The 20736-nt window shown below is 40.8% G+C and overlaps 1 protein-coding gene across 1 annotated transcript in view; it reads left to right on the top strand.

Moving 5' to 3' along the window:
* The first annotated feature begins 4301 nt into the window (after positions 1–4301).
* The window catches only part of LOC128381209 (glutamate receptor ionotropic, NMDA 2C-like), a 48551-nt gene continuing 32116 nt past the window's right edge, over positions 4302–20736 (top strand). The window contains exons 1-6 of the mRNA XM_053341158.1: positions 4302–4658; positions 6435–6533; positions 16312–16377; positions 17547–17735; positions 18140–18480; positions 19174–19288. Of these exons, the coding sequence (XP_053197133.1) occupies positions 4302–4658; positions 6435–6533; positions 16312–16377; positions 17547–17735; positions 18140–18480; positions 19174–19288 (1167 nt within the window). The remainder of the gene's footprint in view (positions 4659–6434; positions 6534–16311; positions 16378–17546; positions 17736–18139; positions 18481–19173; positions 19289–20736) is intronic.

The raw sequence follows: 20736 nt of genomic DNA, 5'->3' as shown, positions 1-20736 counted from the left end.
GGAAGGGACAAAGAAGTGAAATCTGACTACTACTGTTGTCTATGTAGTCTTTTTAAGTCCACAGAGGACCAGCTCCTGGAAGCTAACCGATAATATCAGAATGGGATCTTAAAGAGACAGGATCTAAAACAGCGTGTTTCAGACAGAGGCTCAACATAGAAGATATTCCGGTCCAAGAATAAAAATATAGACCTAAGATATTATGAATTCCTAATCGAATATAAAATCCTCTTAAAGAGCTAGGATATATTTTTAGAGCAATGTGTATTTTCTTTTTAATCATTCAGTAAATCATATCTAAATAATCTTTAGAGCTGTTAATATCAACCTGCAACCAATATGAGAAGCAGTCAGTGGAGGATATGAAAAGCTGCTCAGTTGTTACAGGTTTTCCCTTTTTTCTGTCATGTCTTTGCTTCCCTCATTTGTGTGCACTGTCACACAGTAATCCCGTGATTCATCTCTTCAGTGTTCTATCTTGTCTTCAAAAACTTATCACAGCTGCATGGTAAGTTTTCATAAATAGTACACGGTTGGATGATTTTTGGATGTGTGTGCGTGCGTGTGAAGTCATGTCGATGCTGACACATGTAACAGCCCTACCTGAGTCTCAGTAAGAGAGGGAAGACTTTATCCCTCATGGCAGAGCCACACTCCATCTGGAAATCTACATAATGATAGAAATCCTGTTCATGCACTGCCACGCTCACTCACTTGATCTGTTCATGTGAATATAATTTTGGAAAATAAGAGTACAAACACAACAAGATTTAAGGATAATATGATTACACAAATATCTACCAATCCCTTTCTTGCTGCCTATGCCTGAATCTTTTTTCATATGTTTAAAATAGTTTAAAATACTGTTTTAAGGTTGACAGTCTGCCGATTGTTGTTTTTGTGTGATGTTTTTGTGTGTTACATGTATAGATCCTATTTCTATGCCATAATCACACTCTCTTATATGGCTGCAAATCTGGAGTAGACACACCCACTCAATCTGAGGCACTATCATGTTTCCTTTTCCCAGAGAATACACTGTTAAATGAACACTTGATCTGGCCATAAAATTATTTAAATCAGTCCACTGCAGTGTCTAAAATATTTATAAACCACATGGGGAATCTGCTAAAGTCTTATTTCAGATTTTGAAATGTGGGTTTATGTATGTTTACCCTCCAATAATCCCGTTTGTGTCTACATGGACTTGATAATTGACAAATGTTCAAAATCTCACTGTATGCAGACGACACTGCTCAATATGTTTCTAATATTTTAAGTGATTTTGCACAATCCAAGGGAAATCATGACATCGCTGACCTTTTGCAAACCCAAATATCATCATCCTCATAACATTTTCTACTTACTCAATTTATATTTACTCATCCAGTCACATGGTATTAATAAAACAAAATGTAAAAACAGGGAGAAAGTGCTTTTTTAAAACTCTGTTGCCCCAGTATTACCAGATCTGACAAAGAGATAATTTAAAGTAGTCTCTTTCACAGCATTTCATAGAAGTGAACGGATTTAATTTTCTTTTTGCATAAGAGATGAAGATTGAGATAATAAATCTAAAGCAGTAATCTAAGAACAAGAACTCTCTCTCTCTGTCTCTCTCTCTCTCTCTCTGTCTCTCTCTCTCTGTGTACACGTTTAATCTTGTGCTGCTGTGGTCTTTACTTTAATCTGACAGCTTTTAAGTCAGATTTGAAAGTGATGAAAGTGTTACAGAAATGTCAAGATTGCCGTTGTAACTGTTACGTAAAAGCGATTCAAATTGTTATGCAGACTCAAGACTGAAGTTGAATTGCCATCAGAATGTAAAGGAGTGTATGTCAGAAAGACTTGACAAAAACACACAGATCCATAAATTATTTCTCAAAAAATGCTGGTCCATATCGGTCATTCAAGCTTTGACCATGTGTTGACTGTATCATTCTGTCAGTAGCATCTAATGACAGGGATTGGATTGTCTTTAAAAGGTTTAAACTGTAGGTTTATTGCTATGGGCACCTAAAACCCTGGAGTTTAAAAACCTCATTAAGATGTATGATTGATATGCCAGGAGCATGAACAGTAAGGAGGGGTGGGACACATTTAACCCCGTGTTGCTTTGAAAGAAGCTTTGAATCAAAGCTGGGAGCTGCTGTTAATTATCAGGGTGTCTCTGATGGCCACAGATGAGACCGACTGTCTATATAAAACACTGTATCAAATATGTGTGTGTATGTGCAGATCTTTATTTGCTATAAGAAAGCCCACCTGCCTTTATCAAAGCTTCAAAGGTATTGATTCAGTAAGGAAGGATCTTCAAACAGCAAGGCTTTGATTGAAGTGGCTTCATCCACATGCAAATGTTGAAGGTATCATTGCTGTTAGTTGTATGGTTAATGGACACCACCAGATTTTGGAAGGCAAGGATGTTGTTTCTTTCTTCAAATTGGGTTACGGAGGTTTTAACATTTTTGGTAGATCCTCTGGGTAGGGCTTTAATGTCATAATTCCCATCTGTATGTAAGTCCCTGTGAAATGAAACTCAGAGCATCTTTAACTCCATTAATGTGACGTCTGTTTCTGACTGAAAGTGTATACGTGTGTGGTGTATAATTATAAGGTGATCGTCAAATTGATTGCTCAAATGTAAGCAGGATTTAGCATACATCGAGTCTCGGGAGAACCACAGTGGTTTGGAGCAGAATATCACTTGTTTTAATAGACTGTTCTCTCCCTCACCCACCCTATTAGGTCAGGAGGTGGGGGCCGAAGGAGAGATAGTTTGGCGTCTCTTGTTTTTAAAGTAAAGATGTTACCAAGTGATATACAAATACACAACTCAAATGCATTGTATTGCTCCATGAGCCACTACAATCCACACACTAATTAAGTCAAGTGTGGTTTTATATGACAGAAGAGGTTTGCTGGACGCCCAAAGCACATTTGACTGGACAAATTTATAATTGCCTATACCTTGAACTGCAGAGAGAGTCATCAACAGAGAGATTTAATATTTAAAAACTTGAAAATGCTTCTTAAGAATGAATGTATTTTCCATTTCACTTGGTCTTTAATGTTAAAGAGCAGGAAGGGTAGGCAGTGTTGTATTTTGCACCTTGAGGCATATTTATGATTTGTGATATTGGACTATATCAACAAAATGTACTTGACAATTGTTGTATGCTGAAGAAAATACACATTTAACTATTAGAAAAGCAACTATACTCAATATTTTTATTATAAGAATGTATCCGGTAGTGACAAACCTAAAATGATCAGTGACTCTGCAGCTCCCCTCGGGGAGAGTGGCATAGTGTTTTGGTTCACTCTCAGCACTCTCACAGTGTCATTTTCAGCTGCATCAGGTAGCTTTTGGCAGAGAAATTGCTCTAAAAAATTCACTGTACACTACCTGCTCAGAACCAAATGGCAAGGTCACACTTAGCAACTAGCTGGTGAACATAGTGGAGAAGCTTAAGAGCCAGATATTTCCCTCAGGATTGCTAGAGGTCAAACACAGAGCTAAAGGAGAGTGAATATTAGACTAACATGCAGGTGGTGGACAGAAACACGACTCCAAATGAATGATAATGTTGCTCTGTAACTGCTTGTGCTGTAAACTTGTGTTAATCCTGCCTTCACTCCAAGATTAGTGTGCGATCACCCTCATTAACATCCTCATCATCACTTTCACTGAATTTCAGTTTTGGCAACATTTGAAGTTGTAGTTAAATTCAAACCTAAAAATATACATATTTCATCAGCAATTAGTGTTGCAGCTGTTTCACTTGTTGTATTTCTGTGGCGAGGTCAGACCACATGGAGAGGGAGGTCAGCTGAAGTTAATGTAATGTAATCCCAGTGGTGAGGGTCGACGACCTGTTTGGGTTGTGTGTGTGTGTGTGTGTGTGTGTGTGTGTGTGTGTGTGTGTGTGTGTGTGTGTGCCCACTGAATCAGAGATATGTAGAGATGGGGAGGTGATTACAGTCATGACACTGGGGGTTGGATTATGGAGGATTACATGCATGCACATTTGCACACAGATACACAGTTTTACCTCATGATACCAGATTTTAAATACAAGGCTAATACTGTCATACAAAAGGGTCAGAAAGAGAGAGAGAGACAGACCAGGAGAGTGAAATAAGGGATTGATATATACTGACGGATTATGAGGAATTATGTCAAAAACATCATGAAAGCAAAGCAGCTTGTATGTTTGACTGTTGCTCTCTTTCTTTCCATTCTCCCTTCATCTGTCTCCCTCTTTCTACGCCTCCTTTCCAGGCAGTAGGCTGCCATCATGGCCATACCCAGGGGATATCCTCCCTCCTCTCCTTGGCCTCCTCTCTTCCTCCTCCTCCTCTTCCTCATGCTCCTCATCTCCTCCCCGCTCCCCCTGCATGCCCGGCCGCTCCTAATTCACCCGTCCATCAACGTGGCGGTGGTGTTCAGTGGCTCCAGCTACCAGAATGAGGTCAGAGGTCGTCTCAGTGGGGAAAACTTTGTCGACCTGCCCGTGGTGGTCAGCCCTGTGACTGTGCTGGTTAATGACACCAACCCCCGGGACCTGCTGACACGCCTCTGCGATACCATGGCAACAGAAAGGCTCCACGGCGTGGTGTTTGAGGATGATGTGGGCATGGGTGCCGGCGCTCAGGTAAAAATGATTTATGCATTTTTGAGTTTCCTGGTAAAACATCCTCTTCAGAGTCATGGTGTTCAGTCACCCACATCTAAAGCTGCACAAGGCAACATTTTTATGTTAAAAAAGCACCTGTCCTGTCTGTTTAAATCATAAAGAAGAACTAATTGAAATGCCAAGCATGTACTATCTTTGCTCAAATTAAATTATGGTGTTTGCATGCTTTCTGATCATAAAAGGGGAAAAAAGTGACATTAAATCAAAAGAAAACTATAAATAGTCCCCTCAAGACCAGGGGAAGGAACCCTTTAAAGACATTTTACTTAAGTAAAAGTAAAATGGATGCAGTTTGTTATTTCCACCTCTGACTCCCATCAAATGATAGAATTTAAGTCTGAGGGATGTTTAAAGTGACATTGCATGAGTTTTGTTTATGTCAGATTTAATACAGAACAAACAGGTCTTTTAAATTCAGCCACCTTAAAATGACTGAATACATACACTTTTTTCCCTGTTGATTAAGTAGCACTAGCTGTTCTGGAGCTCTCGACTGTCTAATGATCCTGTTGGATAGATGGTTTTTGCCCAATTGTCATGGAATCCTTACAGTTTTGCCATTGATATTAGTCCCATTTTAGAATTTAACCTGCATTTAAAGGTAGAGTCAGTGATTCTGGAGAAGGATTGTTCAATACACACTTTGTAAATTACAGCGAATAACCTCTCTCAGTCCTCTAGCTTACCATCCTTGATGCTTACCATCCTTGATGCTTACCATCTTTGATGTGCACTGAAAAAAAACAGCCTGGACTCTGTAAATGGGCATCTAATCAAAGAGGCTTGGACCGACCACGCAACACTATTCCAGCCAATCAGTGGGTGTTTGTGCTCGTGCACATGACAGAGGGAAGTCATCAGAGCAGCTGTCTGCGTGAGGCCATGACAGTCTCCCATCTCCAGCACCTGTTGAATGGTGGGTGAGGGCTGATGAACTGGAGAGAGAAGCTGTGGCCAATTCACAAAGACAGTGTTTTCTCACAGTACAGATACGCTTCCATTTTATTAAATCACCAATCCACATTGAATCTGAAAGTCTCCCAGACACCCCTCATGTTTTTTATACTCCGAGTCTATTTCTGTTGTGTTTAGTGAAGCGTAATCAGAGCAGGCAGCTGTTTAAATCACATAAATATCCCGCTGTGTGTTTTGAAATTATTAACCGTATCAATGAATCAATAAATACAAACACTGTTGATTTCTTCCCATGGAGCTGACATGCAAACTGTTTTGGTTCAGTAAATTTCCGCTGTCAGCCTGGTGAAGACACTTTGTCCGGCCGCTGTCCTCTCAGCTCCCCAGGAGCTGCACCTGGCAGACGGCTGCTTCTGTGGACAGAGACGCTAAATGCAGGTCAAGTGAGAGGTGGGGAAGCTGCAGAGAGGTTTGAGAGTGTGGATGGGCTGTTGTGCTCATATGAGATGATTTTTTTTACTGCTTGTGATACAGTGTGAGAGGGACAGAAGTGACTCTATGGCTGACACATCGCTCTAGATCCTGCTATATTCTCTTTTGGTCATTGCCTTGGCTATGCACTCCATAAATTTGGGGGGCCTGCTTCTGAACAAGCATGAGGGAAAGGTTGTATTTGTTTGGGGGTTTGGTTCAAATACCAACGGTCTTTCTCCAGAATGACTGACTATACCTTTGAGGCATTTTTCATGAATTACAACTTCACAAAAAAATGTATTGTTCTGTGAAATTTCCAACTGAATCTGTCTGTTTTGTCTTCAGGTTGCAGAAGTGGCACAGATCCTGGACTTCCTCTCCACTCAGACAGCTCTGCCAATCGTGGGCATCAGTGGCGGCTCTGCAGTTGTCATACCATACAAGGTACTGTCATAATAATGAATCAATCACTCAGCATTGGCGCATCATTACCCTGAAGCCCCAACTAGTCCGAGAGTAGTCTAGCTCTACCACTGTAATGACCCAAAAAAATATCACAAAGAGGTATTAAAATAACATTACTCATATATAATGAGCAATTAACAAGGGAAGAAAAAGATTCAAGGAGTAAGATGAACAAAAACTTGTAATGTAAACCCTGTACCCGCCCTTTGCAGACTCCTGTCTTAGTCAGAACTCTTCCACCGCCGCCATTCAGCTTAAAACAACTTAAGTAGGTCAGAGCGGTGAAACCTACTTTGGCAAGCAACTGACTGCATGCAAATATTTGGATATGAGCAATACAGATGGGTGAATTATCAGTGATGACTACAGTCATCGACCCTCATCAGCTCCTCTAATCCCTGGCTGGGAAAAGTCTGAGTTGTGGGAAAGGAAATTTTGCACGGGGAGACAAGTGCTACAGGCGATTTCTGCCTCAATCAATCATCCCAGCGCACTTGAAGAGCAGCAGGTTTTTCCTGCTATGATTTATCATGTATCTCATTGATGAATAGAGATGGAGGGCAGTGAGCTGTGTAGTTAGATTGTAAAGAGGAGATGGATGACATCAGACGGATTCTTAATCTATACTTTTTCTAGTTTTGAGTTGCAAAATGGCTCCATCCCTTCTTCCTCTCACGCTCCACGCGTTCCGCTTGTCTTCCCCTCCTTCTTTTAATCGCTTAACTGTCATCATCAACACCTTGTATTTATAGAAGCAACTCTCACACATAGAAACACACATGCAAATGAACACCCTCACATATGAGTGCATGCACAGAGCCAAATGGGTGCATTCCTACACTGATGCAGCACAAGAGGCATTGAAACTGGGCTGAGAAGTGTAGCTCTGTGGCTGTGAGTGCTGGATTTCACCCTCAGGCAACATTTTATAAACCATAGCATGTATTTATCAGCTTCCTGTTAATCAAAAGGTATGTGCAGATGTCACGGCATAGATGAGTATTAAACAGAAGGAGTTGTAGCTGCAGGAGGGTGATTGATTTGCTGTATTTTGATGGTGGAGCAGGAAAAGCAGAGCGAGTGAGTAAGAGTCGGAGAAAGGAGAAAGATGCTTCGATGAAGCTTGGCTGACAGCTGCCTGAAGGCAGTGTTTTACTGTCTCACAGATAAGTTTTCCTCTCCTCCACTTTCATGAGTAAAATAGATGTTCTTGTTTCCCCGCTCTTTTCTTTTCCTTTCCTCTTCCATCTTCTTGTGCTTTTTTGGGGGGGTATTTCCATTTCTGTCCACTTCTCCCCTTGTCTCATTTCACTTTGGCTTCTCTCCCTCTACAATTTCACCATTTTTCCCTCCATCACCTTTACTTCTTGACACATTTAACCGTTTTTTTAAACACTGTTTTTTAGCTCCTTTGTGCACCGGCTGTATCCATTAAGTAAGTGGCTAGAAGCGAGAGGTCTGTGCTCACTTCTGCTCTCGCTGAGCTCCAGGACCCCATTAAACTGTTAATTAGACCCTTCAGGAGGTTAAACCCCCCCGCAGCTCTTATCATTCACCCCAAACACCACTACTTTTCCTCCTATTTTAATATTTTGCTGCCTATTCTCATGTAACCTCCCTCTTCCCCCTATCCGTCCCTGCTGCACCTTTAAATAGCATAGAGGTGTTTATGTTTACCCCAGATGTGCTTCTAATGCTCATCTCAGACAGTACACAGTGTCTGAGCCTTTAAAATATTTTGGGCAAAGTTATCAACCATCTCTGGATTCTGATGTGCTGGAAGCTGATCATAGCTGGCTTAGTCTGGCTCATTTAACCCTTCCGCTTAACAGTGGCAAAAGACAAAGGCGCATCTAACACACAGACAAGCCCAAAAGTGTTGAATGACAGTTCTCTATATAGCACAAAGAGTAATACACTCTCCTCTGAGGTCTGCTTGTCGAAGGCCTCATTCAGCCCTCCTCCTCACACTCCCCCTCAGACTCGTTCCATCTCTTACGCACTCCTTTGTTGTCAGCAAGGAGGAAAAAAAAAGCTTGTCAGAGGTGTCTCGTACAATGGGACAGGTGGATTGGACGAAGAAAGACATATGTGTGAGTGCATGATTCTCTTAGGGGATAAAAGAGCTCAATAGTGCTTGATTATCAATAGCCTGATGATGATGAATATCTTTGATGGCAGGTTTAAAAAGAAGCAGCAGCCGCCCGGGCCGCCTATTTATGGTTCCTGTCTCAGTGATCTCTCCATGGCAAACAACAAGGAAGGAGTGAATGAGACAAAGATGAAAAGATTGAAGGGAGGAGAGGAAGTGTGTCTTTTGTCAGACAGCACATGTATGAAGCAAAGGTGAAGAGGAGGAAATGAGAAAGCGTGAAGAAGGGCTGTGAGAAGTGCTATAAAGACTATTCAATAGGGCCCGCAAGGGAAAGAGGAAAAGAACATTGTAACGTGTCTCTCGGAGGAGTTTATAATCAGACTTTTGAGTGCGTTTTCTCTTTTTGTGTGTGTTCTTTGCAGTCTGGCTGTGAGTCATTGCAGTGTGCTTGGTGATCATTAGAGGGTGCTGCATCCAGATGTTGAGTCATGGGAGTAGCAGAGCAGGAGACAACAGGGAGGAAAAGGAAAGGAGACAAGGGAGGGTGAGAGGGGGGAGAACGTTGAAAGGCTGCAACACATACAAACAGGATGTCAAGGGTAGAAGAGAGGACCAAAAACTAGAGATAACATGCTTTTTATGATTTTCTGTCATATATGTATATATGTAGTGTTACAATGTCAGATGTCAGTGTTAAATATGGTCAGAGGTAGACATATGTAAAAATGCTCTCTGAAAGTCAAAAGCGAGGGCTTCAGTCTGCTCTCAACGCTTTTTACCTCTACTTCCTCCTCCTGATGACATTAGATTGTTCTCATATGTGTACAAATGTCCGTCTGTTGTGTAGTCTTTGCCACTAAGGTTGGTTGTGTTGGCCATGCGCATATTTTGGATTTAATTCCAGCTCAAACGTGTAGAGATTAAGAAAAAGAAATTAAATCCTAATTAATTTTTGTTTAAAGAGGCTGAACTGAGGAGCCAGTATAAGATAAAAGAGTTTTTAAAAAACTGTAAATCAAGATATTTCTGTTGAGCCCCATAATAAGACCATAAACCAGGAAATGTTCATGATATGTCCACTGTGCAGTTTATTTGGCACACATTTTCATTTTGATTATGTTTCATGTTTTATGTTTTTTCTACCTTGAGAAAACTATAAATCTAGTGTTTTTTAATATTTGGATAGACTACATGGCTCAAATATCAGGGTTGGCCACAGTTGTTGGGTGATAAAAGCTGGCTTGCCCAAAAGGTGTTGGATGAGGTGAAAGTCAGGGCTCTTTCAAGGCCAGTCTTTCACAACAGACTGGGAAAAATGTTTCTGTATTGATGGTGCTTAGTGCAGGGTTGTGTTGTGTTGAAAAAGGAAAAGTCCTTCCTTAAACTGTTGAGTTACCTAATGAGATCAGCAGTGTCTAAATGTAAGAGTGCATTAAACTATGTGGACAGGAGGATCTTTGGATTACTTTTACTAGTAGCAGAGTTGTAGAGAAAAGTATATAAAAGCTGTAAAGGATAAGTCTGGTGAGTCAGTCAAAAATAACAATAATCCTACTGACGAGTCTGTGTAGCGAAAGCCTGATATAGCTTATTCCTTTGTGCTGCTTCATTGATGTCCAAAAACTATTAATAACACATCAATGAGTAACACTGTTGCGCTGTGTGACGTGCTCTTTCGTTAACATGAAAACACACACACATACACACACACACACACACACACACACACACACACACACACACACACACACACACACACACACACACACATACTCCTGTTTTTGTCACATTGGCTAAAAACTACCATGCCCAGGTATGTTAGCAAGCATGTAGCAGGCCGAATTTGTATTAAACAAGATTGAAGTACAAGTTTTAGGGAGGTTAAGATTAAGATTAAGATTAAGACCGTCTTCATTGTCATTTCTCAGGGCGGCTGTGGCTCAAGGAGGTAGAGCAGTCATCCTCCAATGGGAAGATTGGCTGTTCGATTCCCGGCTCCTCCAGTCATGTCGATGTGTCCTTGGGCAAGACACTTAACCCCAAATTGCTCCCGTTGCTGCGCCAATGTGAATGAATGGTTAAATTCCCCCTGATGAGCAGGTTGGCACCCTGTGTGGTATGGGTGAATGACAAGTAATGTAAAGCACTTTGAGTGGTCGCAAAGACTAGAAAGGCGCTATATAAGTACAGTCCATTTACCATTTAGCACTCACATATAAAACAAAATGTATCCTCTGCATTTCACCCATCTCTTAAACTATGAGCAGTGAGCAGCTGTGGTGCAGTGCCGGAGGACCAACTCTAGCTCTTTTGCCAGTGCCAGCAGTCAGGTGCACCAACAGGAGTATAAAACCTAACATACATGTCTTTGATGAGGTAAAACGTCTTCCCTAGTGGAATCAAAATGAACTTCATGTGTAAAAGCTGCTGGAAGTCCAATAAATCATGAGTTTTCCATGGCTGTGACGTGAGATCATTCAAATTGGCACCGGTGACTTTGTGGTGCTGAGAAATTTCATCTACCTCCTACGCTCATCCATAGATACATAAAACTCTTTCAAAACCCACTGAGCTATCTCAAAAATGCTTTATCACCAAGTTTCAGGGCGGAGTTTCTGAAAAGGTGATATTTTGGAGATAAATTATTTTCACAGGACATTTAAATGAGAGTAATTGCTTCTGTAAAAGCGGTGCGTTTACTTGTTGGTAGTTGTTCAATAATGAGGGTGTAGTAAAACAGAAAAAAGATGCTCATTAATGAAAAATGACAACTCTTGCTATAGTGAGAAACTATTACTCCTAGCTGTTTTTTTTAGGGAATACATAGTGAATATTTGATCACTCACTAACCAGTTTTTGTTTATTACAGTTACATTACGACATCAAATCATGAGCGATCGTGGTTGTAGTCGATGATTAAGTCCGGAATAAACAAAGCCGACAGCTTTATGTGTTTGCCAGTAAACACGGACAAAAGTACCTTTTAAGTGTGCACATGATGGATTTTTGAGGCAAAGAAAACGTTGAGCAAGAGTATTCGAGCGTATAGCATCATTTATTACAATTTGAAGCTGTCAGTAGAAGATTATATTTTAGGAGTTACAGTCTCATTTCTTGCTGCAGTCTGAGGTCACACTCTGATATTGGACCGAAGTGATGCAATGAGCCAGACGTCTCTCATTGGATCACGGTTTAGTTTCTTTTTTTGGGGGGTTTAGGGGTTTTTGTGTCCAGCCAGACTGACCCGCTTTCTCTGTTTGTTCTTCTACACTTCTGTCTGTACTCTGCACACCCTCTCACTTCTGGCTCTCATTTGGCCTCATGGTCCAGAAAACTAGACACTCCATAAACAGGTCATGAAAAGCCCAGAGCCGACACACAGTATTCCTGCTGGAAAATGTGTTTTATCGCTGGGAATGAAACTTCGTTAATAGCCAGGCCACCTCAGAGCATCACAGCATGGCCCAATAATTTCAGTAAGGCAGTCAGTCAAATTACTAACACTGTGGCATTAAGGTCCAGATTTATTAAGAAAGTAGATCTGTGGTGGCAATCTGTGTGCATTTAGCTTCTTATTTACCAAGGCAGCAACTCATAACTGAGCAAAATTCAAACTCTAACTGTAAACATCTGATTAAAATAAAGTGCAGTTGCAGCTTTAAGTGATTTCACAGTTGATGGTCAAGTTAAAATTCAAGATTATTTAATTAACATAAACCACAACACCCTGTTCCCTGTTTGTTTGATCTTACAGTAATCTGATATTATGCCCATTAATTATTATTGCCTCCCTTTCCCTATAGTAATTGTTTTCAACGCTCATATTTGATTCATGTTTCTTTTCATCAACACAACATTCCTTCTGGCTCACGTAAATCCCATTTGTATCATGTTTACGCTTGCAAATCTGACAGTTCGCAAATTGCGTGACGTTAGAAGAATGCATAATCAACTTCTTGTTAACTTGTCCACCCATTATTTGTGAAATCCTCCTTTTTAAATGCATGTGCAATCAGTAACAGTCACAACATGACAACCCAAACTGTGACTCCAGCCTGCTGTGACTGCTTGATGAATTCATCACATTAAGGTTGATGATGTAACTGGTTGAAAACTCATCAGTTAAGTACTTCTGCCAATGAAAAGACGACATGAAACATACACATGACATGACATAACCATGGAAATAGTTTTGGTTTGATGTGCTAAGGTTTTGATAGATATCTGTCCTAGATTTCTGCCACCATGAGGTTGGTGGTTACAGTGGAGGTGAATGAAAATGTTATCAATGATACTTAAAGCATCAAAAGTACTTTGGAAATACTGCTAGAACTGCTTTCTGTGTGAAGAAATAGTCCAATGTAATTAATCAACAAATCTTTAACCCTCTGTAAATGCCACGCTAGTCAGCTAATGAACGTTAACCCCGCTAGTCTGCTAATAAACGTTAGCCCCGCCCCCAGTCTGCTGATCTAGTCTACGATCTACGTAATCGGCTCTCGCTTTAGACCAGCAAAGAGTTGGTACTTGCTCTGGCTCCCGTTCTGAGGCTCGGGGCTGGAGCTTTGGCGGTGGAAAAGCAAAAAAAACGTGCTTAGTCAGGCTCTGGCTCCGAACCAGCACCAGCTCCAGCTCGGTGGAAAAGGGGTATGAAGTGATCTCAGTTTGGGTTTGAAGACTTCAAATCTTTAATAGAGAACATTGAAGGATCAGTGCATTTAAAAGGCAGACAGGGTCTATAAAGTTGCATTATTGAAAGTGTTAGATACAGTGTTGTTGTTTGACACATGGGGACTAATATCTGCTGTCTTATTTATGACTGTAAGTACTTTATATATTGCTGGCATTGGCTTTGTATGCAAAAACTCAATTTAAAAGTCCATCAGATGAATGTTGTGGACTAGGAGTACAATAATCGCCTGTGATACCATCCTTGAGATGGGAGCTTGCATATGTGCAGCCTTTAGAGAGTTTAGTGTGACAAATACATGTTGGATGTATTGGAGCACATATTGTGTGTGAGTGTGTGACCTGCTTCTTGTTTGACCGGCACCCGTCTTTCTGCTGAGGGGAAGTACGGCACAGAGTCCTTCCCGTGGGAGGAGAGGAGTGTGTGAGCAACCGCCATGTCCACCGTCCTCCTGTCACATTACCATACGCTCCTGCAGTAGGACTGCTAATTACGTCTGTGTGTGACAGCCACACTGCCAAGGCGGTGCGAACAAGACGGCTGGGAAGTGGAGGATGAAGGTGGGGGAGGGTGAACTTTGTCTTCTCGTGAGTGCGTGTCTGTATGTGTGCGAGAGGGTGAGACATGGAAAAGAAGGTAATTTCGTTGTAATTTTTGCTTGATTTCACTGTGATAAGGACGCCGGATGTCTCTCAACACATTTGCTTCTGATTTTGTTTGATTTTTCACAATTTAACTACTAATTGGATAGTGATGCAACACTGATTGGCCCAAGGGAGGGGGTGTCTTCACATTATTTGTTTGTTTAATAGCTCAGACACAACTAATTGGATTTTAATGATACTTCTTCAAATGATGCATCTCACCTCTCCTCCGTCATATCAGCTGAAGTGGGACGCTACAGTTAACCAGGGCTGCCATTCAAGCGCCATTTTTTATTTATTCAGTGACAGCCTGACATGGTTGTGTACTGCTATTTTTATAGCTATTCTGGTGCGTAGCCCAGTCAGTGGTCTAGTAGAGTTTCAGCCTCCGGAGGTGAGACTCAAACAAGTCCAATCTGAGATAAAACTGGTAAAATGGAGTGAAGAAGAGCCTGGCTGCGATATTCCCGTGGTACTCCTCCGGCTCATAGCTCTCTGGGGGCCTCGCGGAGCCTCTGAGCTGTGGGAGAACGAGGAGCAACGGGAAGGAGAGATGACAGTTAGTCACCTCTGAGACAAGAACAGACTGAGAAGATCTGAGACCTGGTCCCAATTGGCACTTGACAGTTTAACGGTGTCTGCTCTCTTAAGTATGATATCTGCATACATGTGTGTCGCTGTATTTTGAGATTACCTCGACTTGTACGCCCATTTCTTCTCTCTCCAGTTTGTTTATGGCGATGCTGTACAAAAAAGAGATAATATTACCCCAATATGTACCCTCTTGCACCAGCTCCCTGTCTGTTATCAAATCAAATTCAGAGTATTACTACTTCTATTAAAACCCTGCATCATTTTGCACCTGCTTACATCACAGGTTTACTGTTGGTCCCCTTAGATCTCCAAACTCCAAACTATTACAGAGTTTTGTCTAAGTTATGTTTCAATATGTACTAGAACCTACTTCACATTAAAATACAGTCATTTAAATGCTGTTGAAACATCATGATACCATATGTAACCTAGATCTTAAAAAAAAACCCATCCAATTTCAACCAAATTTGACCCAATTTTGTCACAGACATCCAGACATACAGTACTTGACCTGCAAACAACAAAAACAGTGCTTACTGATTATACACTTCATTCTCTTGTGACTATTATAATTAATTGGAACAGTAAGGTCATTCACATTCTCAAGTATTCCTCCTCTTCTCAACCTACCTTATCTGAATGCTGTTTCAAGGACATAGGTGCTGTGAACTTTCCGTCTTATCTGTTAACACACATGCACACAGAGAGTAGGTATGCAAATGTATGCCAACACACACACAGACACACACACAGACACACACACTCTCACACAGAGATACAACATCGGACCGCCCCTTCTTGACAGAAAGAGAGCAGCAGGAGTGAGCGTTTGCAGTTCAGAGACACTTGTACCAGACTGAGACTGAATATAGACAATCAAAGCTCTGTTGTAAAATGCAAGCATCTGTAAAGGTACAAACTGCTAGATGAATATTCATGGTAACTCTTCCCTATAAGACACTCTGCATCTTTATTGCAGTAGGTTGCAAGTGCATCTGTGACAGCTGCGTTACTTCTAGTAGAGCCAAGTTTTAATGCTTTATCGTTCATATGTTTGCTGTAAACTATTATGGTCTTTCAATTGCAGTTTTTTAGAACATTGTGGATATTTATGAAGATTTTTAAACATCTCATAAAGCTTCAAACACACCTCACTCCCCATTTTAGTCCTTTCTTATTTCCTTTCATCAACTTAATTGGTTTGGGAAGGTTGTTACGCTCTCTTGCTTATGTGAACTTTAACAGTGGCAGTTTCACAAGTGATAGTAAGCCTATTTAACTTTTTACAGGATAAATGATCTACATGCACTGGTAAAGTTTCATGAAAAATTCAAATGTTCCACAGCAGTAACAATGTTAAAGGTGCTTCTAAAATGAGGAGCGGCAGACCAGTTAATTTGGACAGTGCGTGTCTGTTGTGACAGAAAGTTCAACGCTGTTCTTGAGTGTTCGTTTGGTGATTTTCTCGAGATATTTTACTTGAGTAAAGCTCTCACAGGCAAAGAATATTTCATGACCTGAGAAGCCATGGAATACATTTCTGGAAGATATTCTAGGGCATAAAGGCAGAATGTAGACACCAATTAAAACCCCTGTGAAAGCAAGTGTCCACCCTGCTGAAGTGTCTTTGAGCAAAACCAGCTCTGGAGATGCTGTTAGGTCATTTAAATTTCACCCCATGAAAGACAATCCATGCCCGCATCCTTAAATGAGAATCTTTTACTCTCTTCACAGGCCGAGGGATCGTCCTTCCTGCAGATGGGAGCCTCTCTCGAGCAGCAGATCGTCTGCATGTTCAAGGTACAGAAATGTGGTTCAATGTTAACTGTCGATCAAGCCTCATTTTAAAGTGTACATGTTATGCATTTTCTGGTTTGTTGTTATTTATTTACCGCTATGATGTTGGCTATCTATGTTAAACATGGGTAAAGTTCCAAAAGTTGAGGTTAAAATATGTAGAAATGCTCCCTCCAAGTCAAAAGCAACTTGCCCTGAATGATTCGTTTTCCAGCAATTTGTTCCACTTTGTTGCACATGCCCATAAATGTTTGTCCGTTCCAAGTGTTCGCACTATTCACTCTCATATTTTGGATTGGTTTCTGGCTTGAACATGTACGGATGTATTTGAGAAGTGGATATTTTGAGTAAAGAACGAGAATAAATAGTGAAATCCTTTGTCAAAAGCTTCAGAAATGTGGCCAATCAGAACAGTGTGGGCTCTTTGGGAGGAGGGCTTTAAAGAGATAGGAGCTAAAGCAGCGTGTTTCATGTAAATATATTCCAGTAAATCCCCAGAGTAAGAATACAGACCTGTAATATAATAAGGAAATACAGACTTTTTCACCCTTAGTTTGTGCTACCAAACAGTTAGAGGGTAAAGCCTTTGACTGACACAGTCTGAGGCCGGGCAGACTGTTTAATACCATAATGAGATATACTGACAATTAGCGAGAGAGACTGATTCATGATGGATTGCACAAATTCCCACCAGATTAGAGAGTCTGACATAACTGATGTTTTGGGAGTCAAAAGGATAATCTCAGTTATGTTTTTAAATCTGTGGTTTGCCAATTTTCCCTCATGAGAGACAAATCTGGTAAATTGACCAGTATACCAATGTGTTTTTTGAAAATCCACATCTTAAAACAAAGTCAGAGACATTTTAACCTATTCTAATGCTGAGCAGGAATAGTTTGGTATTTTAGGAGGTAATATTATTTGCTTTATTGTGAGTTACATGAGAATATTGATACCACTTCCATGTTTTTATGGTAAATATGTAGCTGGAGCAGTAGTGGAAGTGGTATTGATCTCCTCGTCTAACTCTTGGCAAGAAAGTGAAAGCGCTTATTTCCCAAAATATCCTTCACAATTTATATTCCCGATGATTCTTTACAACCACATTTAATAACCTCATTACGTTGAATATTATTTGTTCAATTCTGTATTTCTATATTTCTCTGTTTCAGCTCATGGAGGAATATGACTGGGGCGAGTTTGCGGTCATCACCAGCTTGTTGCCAGGATACGACACTTTTGTGGGTATAGTTCAGTCCTACACAGACACTTCCTACTTCTTGTGGAATTTGCAGGACATCGTTTCTATGGAGATGTCCGTTGGGGCTAGCGAGGTGAAGACCAAGCGCATACTGGAGCAGGTAGGAAGAGATATGAGACGTGTGGATTGGGCTGCTTCAGATGTTTGTAAATCCATAATAACGTCTGTGTGTGAAGTTCTTCTTAAGTTTCAGTTTCAAACTTGTGATTTACTTTAATCAATTAATTGTTTTGAGTCAATTAATTTTTCCTCTGACAGTCTACTGATTTTTTGGGGGTTTTGGACTGTTGGTCAGGACAAAATTAGACATCTTAGGACTTCACCTTGGGCTGTGGAAAACAGTGATTGACATTTTTACCATTTATGGACCAAACGATTAATCAATTCAAGAAAATGACCAATAGATTAATCGATAATGAAAATAACCATGTATGTTCCATGTTCAGGCTGTGTTTCCTCTCTGGACTTTGAGTTACCACTGACAGATGTATTTTGTGTCTGTAGTTGGACTCCCGGGTCCTGCTGGCGTACTGCTCCTATGAGGAGGCGCAGTTCTTGTTTCAGCAGGCGGCTGAGGTGGGTCTGCTGGGGCCGGGCTACATCTGGATTCTTCCCAGCCTGGCCGTGGGCAACCCCGACAGCCCTCCACCTGCCAGCTTCCCTGTTGGTGTGATCGGTGTGATTACAGACCAGTGGAGGAAGAGCTTACGGCAGAGGGTGAGGGAGGGCGTTGCCATAGTTGCCAAGGGGGCTGAGAGCTTCAAGAAGCTGTATGGTTTTATTCCTGAGGGACACGGTGACTGCAACAAGCCGGCTAAACTCTCAGACAACAACACTCTGTTCAGGTGAGGTTTATTTTGTAACAATTTGAACAACTGGAATTATAATATATATAATATCAGCCAATTTTCTGCAGAACAAGTACTTTTACCTTTGAAACTTTAAGCTCATTTTGCTGATAATACGTCTTTTACTTTTACTTACTGCAACTATGAATTCAATTGTAGGACTTTTACTTTGTAATTTACTACTTTGACTTCAGTAAAGGATCTGAATACTACCATCCTCACTGCCATTACTGATGCATAAACACAAGAGCACAACTTCAGAGGAAACGTGCGGTCATGGTTTTCATGTGACTTCAGTAGCACACAGCATGAAGTGTTTTGCGCTTCTCACATGTTGTCTGAAATGCAAATTGACCAGGATTCATTATTCACAGTGCAATCAGTCATGGATTTATACCTAATAAAAAACAGTGAAATCGCTCAGTTAAAAACACTGTGCCCTCCACCAATCAGCTGACTCTATCATCCCCTAATGAGCTACTTCCAGTCCCCCACATTAGATTAAGCCCTCCTGGGAGAGCTTTAGGTTTAATTAGGAGGTGATCATTTTGTGTGTGTGTGTGTGTGTGTGTGTATATCTCTGTTAATGAATATGCAAATTCTTGTGTGATGTAGACTCAAAGTTTCTTGATTGGATACCATATACTTTCTCTCTAAGAGTTGATGAATTAATGTTTCTATGTGCTGCAGGCAAATGCTGAATGTGACATGGGAAAGGAGAGACCTGTCGTTCAACAACCAAGGCTTCCTGTCCAACCCGTCCATGGTCATCATTGCTCTGGACCGAGAAAGACTCTGGGACAAGGTACAGGGCAGCAGAAACTAAACCATAACATACTGACACTGAGACAATGACACCACAGATTCAGCACAATAGACAGCGCAATACACAGACACTAAACATCAGAAATAGATCTACTGTATGTTTGTCCTATTGTTTGCACACGTGCTGTATTGTAAACTGTGCGGTGTTGTTTCAACTGTACAGAAGAGTGGCGGGAATCCAGAAAGTTACTGGCACAATTAAAGCATTAGATGATTAATCTGGGAAAGACCAACTGCATCAAATACATGAACATAGTGGAGTATAGGAGATGTACAATTACTGTGGATCATAGTAAAAAGGTAATATTTGAGTCTTGACTGTTATAATAAAAAAGAAAACCTGCAGGGCTGTCATCGTTATGCATGCTCAAAAAAATACATATTATCCCATACAGCTATGGACTTTTGGCACCAGACAGATCTTCTTCTGCTGTTTGCATTTCATGACTGTATGTGCAGAGAGCTGGCTAGCTACTGTTAGCTACCTAGCATGTGGGGACAGGCTAAAAAGTAGCATCCGAACACCGCCAACAAATACAAACCAATTAATCAATTCCTTTCATGGATGCGACAGTTCATTACAAGAGAGGTGGGGAAGAAGATAGTGCGCTGCTTTCAGTGAGCAAGCGGGGGGGGGGGGGGTACTGACTGAGATTACTCTAAACAGTATGTATGGGAACAATTACAAAATAATATATTTCTGTATATTTCTTGCTTTCCCCCCGCTGCTGTTAAACTGTGTTGTCCTGTCTTGTTTGTCCATCGTCATTGTCCTCTTTTTAGCACCATAACATTTATCAGTTATGCATTTCTTTTTCAATGTGTGAGAAAATGGATGTGTGGCCTGACAGCTTGTGAAAAGTGTCAATTGTGTGACACCCTCGGTCAACGGGCGAGACTTGGCAGCCTTGGCAATCGGGTTCAACCATGGGACAGTTTTTTCAGGATTTTTATATCAGGAGGCGGCTAATCGGTACAATGGAAACATAAGACTATATTCTTTATTCATACATTTGTATTTTTCTCATTTGTAACTGAGAACTAAAAGAGTTCCAGCTTACTTTAATACTATTTTGGCTAAAATTGATTCAAAAAGTGGTGATAAACACTTCATTTATGGGTGATTAGTAAGTACTCTTGTTGTTGTTGTTGCATCAATACACCATTCCTATATGATTGCCATGTACTTTAACAAATCTGTTATGCTCATCTAGGCTAAAGTTGTGGAGATAACAATGGTAGAATTCACATTAAAACTTAAGGGGGTCAAACATTTTTGCTGGAGGGCCAGATTTAGCCGAGAATCACTGCTGTAAACTTTGACAAGTGCACATATAGTGAAATTATTCATGTCCTGTGTGATAGTACGTTAGTTGCTTGTGATAATAAAATGTTGATTCTGGCCGTGGTGCTACTAAGTATTCCGTT

This window comes from Scomber japonicus, chromosome 20, assembly GCF_027409825.1.
Source record: "Scomber japonicus isolate fScoJap1 chromosome 20, fScoJap1.pri, whole genome shotgun sequence".
Lineage (NCBI taxonomy): Eukaryota > Metazoa > Chordata > Actinopteri > Scombriformes > Scombridae > Scomber > Scomber japonicus.
Note: the sequence above shows the minus strand (reverse complement) of the source record. Positions and strands in the feature narration are given on the sequence as shown.